This window comes from Photinus pyralis, unplaced genomic scaffold, assembly GCF_008802855.1.
Source record: "Photinus pyralis isolate 1611_PpyrPB1 unplaced genomic scaffold, Ppyr1.3 Ppyr1.4_LG6, whole genome shotgun sequence".
Classification (NCBI taxonomy): domain Eukaryota; kingdom Metazoa; phylum Arthropoda; class Insecta; order Coleoptera; family Lampyridae; genus Photinus; species Photinus pyralis.
Genome location: NW_022170663.1, coordinates 40,448,955 through 40,455,134, shown reverse-complemented (window position 1 = coordinate 40,455,134; position 6,180 = coordinate 40,448,955). Strand labels below are relative to the sequence as shown.

The window sequence follows — 6,180 nt, the reverse complement described above, 5'->3', positions numbered from 1 at the left end:
TAGGCCCCTGGCATATGGCACTGCGGGAGGTCCCCACATATTTAAATGTTAATTTTAATATAGAAATAAATATTGGACGCCGGCACCAGGCCAGAAAAAAAAAGGACGAAAAAAGACGAATTTTGCATTTTTGACGTTTTTAAGGGGCATTTTGGCACTTAATATGCATACCAAAGTGTACCTACTTAAACGGTGTCGTCGGGTGTAACAGATGTTATTCTACCCATAAAGGACCCAAAACGTTCAGCGGTGCCTATGGGGGCTCGAAATAACTGAAAAACGGCAATTTCGGCCGCCATCTTGGATTTGGGGGCTTAAATGCCAAAATGGGGTCTGGCAACAGGGCGCATCGTTCTCAGCGGGGTCGAATTAGTCTAGAACTGCCACTTTGCAGCACAAAACGCCGTTAGACATGCACTTTTCAGAAATGTCTCCCTGACTATACATATATGTGTGTATTTATTTAATAAAAACAGCAAAGAAATCTAAATTTAATGTTACTGTATAATTAAATAATCCCAAATTGCTTTAATTTACAATAATATGATTAATTGGGTTAGTTTCCATCCCTAAAAAATAAACAGCAACCAACGGCACAGGTCCAGTTTTGAAGTGGAGGGTAAGAATAACCTAAATCCAAATTTCCATGCAAATCAGTGGAGTCAAAGTATTCTATGACATTGTTTTAATTATAAATTTATAACTATTTTAGAGGTAAGATTTATGGGTTAAACCAAAGAGTACCCATTACCTACTCTTTGGTTAAACTGTGATAAAATCCACTGCGGTTCTCGCGTTGGATATTATTGCGCCAGTACTCGCGTGGCGTGGGGTATTAAAGTACCCCACTGTTACAATGCCAACAATGAAAGTGTATCATTTTCCTCGCCTATGGCCTTTGAAATAGATTATTTTTTATGCTCCTTCCACGTTCATTTTGAGCACTTATTACATACAAAGAGAAGCACTCTAAGACAGTACTTGCAACGTGATCTTTGGTACGGACATTTTATGAGGTACACTGGTCCTGGAGCTTTCAGTAGGTACTATAGATACCATGTGCTCTCCTTTTTGATACACGTGGTTGTATCTTGCTCCATTTCGTAATGTTATCTTTTCGTAAAATATGTGGATTTGCACTATCACACTTCACAGATGTCTGGTCGTAAATAGCCAACTCCGGAAGATTGAACTGTTCTCCACTTCCAAAATATGACACTCAAAAAAGACAGAGGGGTACTTAAGTACCCCACGCGAGTACTGCGCAGTGTTAAATTATGTTGTTTAATGTTAATTGATATTTATTCACACCTTTACAAGATGATTTGAATCAATTACTCGCTTTAATTAACAATTATACGATTTTTTTCTAATAGGGGTAGTTTTTCCCCTAAAAAATAAAACGCAAACCCTGGGCTCAAGTTCAACTTTGAAGTGGAGGGTAAGTAGAACCTAAATCCAAATTTTCATGCAACTCGGTAGAGACGCGGAAAATTACACAGTATCGCCGTATTCCACGTTCATTTACTGACCCATAGAGCGTCGAGTGAAAAGTAATTTTCACTGAAGGTTTAGAGGTCGAAGTAGCAGATTCGCGAGACAGGAACGCTGTGAATGCCGCGGGTCTCTTTATTAATTTAAAGGAACCATCATTTCTTGTTCAGCTGTTCATTCTTGAGAACGTTTTCACATATATGCATATTGTAGCCAAAACACTTCAAGAAAAGGAAGCTACTTTGGGGAAAGCATCTTCCGTTATAAGAAGTACAATAGATAGCTTCATTCGAAAATATGAGAAACGGCGAAAATTTTCTCACAATTTGGCAGAAACTTGAGAAATTTTCCGAATCCTATGACATCTCATTAGAGCCCTTGAGGTCTTCCAAAAGAAAAAAAAACAGCCTTCCTGCCTCTTGAAAGGATGTATTGCTGAAACTACGCAAGGTGCCATCGTAGAAGCAACCACATATCGGATCAAACAACAAGTATTGGCGGGTAGATGTGTACTAAAAAATTTTACACTCGATAATAAAATTATTGTTCATAGACCAATATTCCGTTAAGTTGAAAATTGATAAAAAGTCGTTGAAAGCAGAGATGACAGTTGTAAAAAATGTCATTGCTTCGAAGAAGGAGCGTATCCTATATAGTATGAAATTGCAGAATGTCTGAATTAATAAGTAATTGCACAACATTAACGCAAGGACTTAAATTTCCATTTTATTTTATTTCATTAAGTATAGGTATATACCATTCACTTTGTAAAGCAATGCTCAAGTGTATGTGTTTTGTGTTCTCACTTATGCTGTTAAAAGGCTTAGTGTGCTCTCCACACCATAGTCATGGTAAGTAGGTGATTTATAACGTATTGTTTATAATATTTTTAAATAAGATAATTATTATAGATCATACGGACCATTGCCATGTTCAAAGTAAATCAGGCGTAATACATATTGATGTAGGTCAAACAGTTTCAATACCAAGAGAATGCATGGGCGCACGATGTGAGAAAAATGTGACGGTAACCGAACTTCAGTAAGTAAAAGTATTATTTCTTATCAACTTATTAACAGATTAAATTTTTACAATTACGTCTACAGGTGCATGAAAGAAGAACCCAAAGTGCGCTCCAGTAATTGCACCCTAACGAATCCTGATTATACAAAAGAGTTTCCCGATTGTTGTCCCTCTATGATGTGTAATCACTCAACATGACTTCCTTCCGGTCACAGGTGTATTGGTAACACAAGAAACTGTCAAAATAAAATGTCTGTATACTGTAAATCAAGAATTTTGAAAACTGTAAATATTTAAATTAAAAAAATTATTTTATGCAAACAGATAGTTTTGAAAATTGGTACCTATAATCATCGGTTCTGTTTCCCCGTATATTTTAGTTGTAGTACTGTCTATATATAATGCAAAAATCGACCTAAAGTAAACATTTTCTTTCATTAAATCGCTCTATGCACCATTCGCCGCACAATACTAAATACACAGGAACATATAAAATGCATAAAAAATAAAGTTTCTCTATCTGTAAGGTTGCACTTCTGGCATCTGGAACAAAATACAGGGTGCAGAGATGGAAAGCAAGGCAGAATAATATTCAAACTAGTTGAGGATTCCATGACATAAACGCCGACGTTGAAGGATTCAAAAATGTTGTAAGAAGTTAGGGAGCTGTGGTTACCCTAGGTGTCCAATAGTTCCCGTACATGTTCATTAGAAATATTGACAATATTAAAATAGTGAGATTTTCTCCTCAGTATTAATGCCTTGACGAATGGTTTTCCGTGTTCCAGACAAATTTCGCCCAATAGTATTAAACATGTGGGGTCCCATATCGTTGAGACCTTTAATTAGAATACAATGAGAGATAAGATTAATTTTTAAAACCCTACCCCCCTCAGGCCCCATCGCTCACTGATCTCGAGAAAGAGTCGCACGGGTAAGTTATAGTTTGTACAAAAAAATTTATTTTGATGAGACCTTTCATTAGAATAACATGAAGGGTAGAACATGTGCCCCCTCCCCTCATTTTTTAAAGTTTAACTTGGCACCACTAAAGGCATACGTATGCAACTCTGATACCAACTGGTTATCGTATGTAAAAGTTATGCACGTTTTACTTTCAAAAACAGCATCTCAGAAAATAATTCGTGGGGGGGGGGGCCTTTTAGACAGCGAAATTTGATGGCCGTCTGGCACACCTTCAAGGTATAGGCTACCTACTTCCAGGACTCTAGGGCCATTCCCCTAGAAGAAGTTCGAAACGGCAGAAGTGGATCCGGACGAACGGACGGACGAGCAAAACGTAAACAATAGCACATTTTTTTTTAATTTTAAAAAAATGCGCTAAAAAAAGTCATTCCGGATGGCAATAAACGCATAAGAATTTGGTCTAATGGATGTATACGCAGAGAAATTAAGAGTAGATTTCAAACAAATTTATAATATGTGGAGATTGGAGAAAAAACAGGCCGCTACTTGAGTACAGGATAAAAACAGCGTAAAAATGCAATACAGTGTCCATAAGAAATAAGAAAGTAGGTAGTAGCCTGTAGCTTCTACCTCTAGCGTGTTATCATTGAATAACTAAATAATTACTTATTCAATGGTGTTAAAGAAATTCTGATAACAGATTCAGATTCTCCGAAAAAAATCCCATCGGAGGTGCCAACGGGAACGCTCCATTTCCTACAGTTCAAGCTAGAGAAAATGAAAACGATATTTGAAATTTTCAGTTTTTCGATAATATTTCAGTTATTTTCAAAGAATTTTCAAATATTTCAAATAGGAGATCTCAATGGTCAGCCAGGAATTTGAACCACCCTGTACAATCCTCCTTTAAAATTGTTCTAAAGAACTGATCCGCGTGGAGAAACTCAAAATGTAGAAAAGCACTAGAAGGTAGGAAACGTTTATATATACACTGTTATGAAGTTAGGCAACAAGTGTCCAACACTAGGCAAACTAAGAGTAAATAGAGAACGGACAGACTACTAGAGTCCAGTAAAGAACATTTCCGTAATTACAACAACCAAAATGTCTAAGTATAGGTTTCTATAGGATTTCTATAGATTGCGTCATGTCTATCAGTAACGTCTTTGTTTTTAATTGTCGCCACATTGACGAGAACTGGTGTTGTTTTACACGCTAGAAACGGGTCATATTAGGTTACATATCATACGATGCAAATTAAGTATTCTTTGGGAAAACATAAGTAAAATCTGTCGTGTCTACATTTCTGTAGACTGTCCTGAAAGTTGACGAACCAATGAGCATTAACAAAATATCTCCGCCATTCCTTTGGGCGAAAAATTAGCGTTTGGTCAGTATTGCGATTCGATTAGCGGTTGTGGTGCTAGTTACTGTTTTGGTCATTATTGCGTTTCATATAGCGGCCATTTAGAGTCTGAATAAATCAATTTGCGTTCGGAATCGCCGAGCTTAGTTATTCAGTTAAAAGCGAAGTTTAATATCAAGTGTGGATCCAGTGGTCGTCTAGAAAATTATCCTTTGCTCCAGTTTAAAAATTCAAGTTTCCTTTTATTAGCAAAAGTGCATTATCATTTTCGCTACATTTAAATTTACGTGCATATATATCGTGCCCGATAGTTTTTAAAACAGATTTCAGTTCAGCAAAGGATTAAGGCAATATAAAGCTTCGTCAGCTACAGTGAAGGGCAATTAGTGAAAAGTTTACTAGGGGGATTTCCTAAACATTAAATCAAATTTTGATAACATCCGTTTCAATTGACCACCTGAATTTGCGACCAGTCTAATCAGACTTTTACCTTGCGGAATCAAATTCGGATTCCAATAAAATTTCACTATAAGGGAACCAAATTTAGAGGTTATTGATAAGTTAATGTGTCAACGTGTCAAATAAAGGACTAGGTTGCGTTTGAAGTAAAAACTTTAGTGTCTCTATTTCAAATTATTAATTGATTTAGCATTAGTAAAAGAGATAGCCACTTCAACTTAGAATTAAACTGTCCCCGTATATAAAAGCAGTTTTAGACTCTCAGGGAATTTGGCTGATTGATTATTAAATAAGGGTAAAACAGGAGTCTTATACACACCTGATGCATCTCCTTAGAGATGCTATTAAAATGAAGACATGCGGGAAACTGACGCAAAGTGTTTTGTTGCTCCACGACACAAGTCCAGATTTTCAAAAGCTGCTGTAGCTGATGGTGGTTTCGAAGAAATTGATCATCCGCTTAAAAGTCCAGATCTAGCATCCAGTGACTATTTTTTGTTCCCGAATCTCAAAATTTAAGGACAATGACGAACTTATGCCTGCTGTTGAGGACCGTTTTGCGGAATAACCAAATGAATATTTTTATACTGAATTAAAGATAACGGTGTATATATACTCAAAAGCGCGGGAATTATTATATTAACGGACCTAAATTTTAAATTTGTTGCTGATGTGATCTTTACGCCATCAAAATTAGTTGTATTTAAGCAATCATGTCTAATTATTGAACCACTTTTTTATTAGTTAGAAGTATTTTCAATTTTTATAATTAAACTAAATCAATCGTGGCATTACTCCGCAAGATTTATAATATCGCATTTGTTTCTTATACCTTCTGGTACAAAGCAGTATTTAGTAGGTATTATCTAAACAATTTAGCGCTATATTTTTTGTACAAACGTGGCTTTATA

At 36.1% G+C, this 6,180-nt stretch overlaps 1 protein-coding gene across 1 annotated transcript; it reads left to right on the top strand.

Moving 5' to 3' along the window:
- The first annotated feature begins 2,120 nt into the window (after positions 1–2,120).
- Positions 2,121–2,838, top strand: LOC116173395. The gene is made up of 3 exons (XM_031490840.1): positions 2,121–2,345; positions 2,406–2,535; positions 2,601–2,838. Exons 1-3 carry the CDS (start codon positions 2,165–2,167, stop codon positions 2,713–2,715), a joined length of 426 nt encoding a protein of 141 aa, XP_031346700.1. The 5' UTR covers positions 2,121–2,164; the 3' UTR covers positions 2,716–2,838.
- The last annotated feature ends 3,342 nt before the right edge of the window (positions 2,839–6,180 follow it).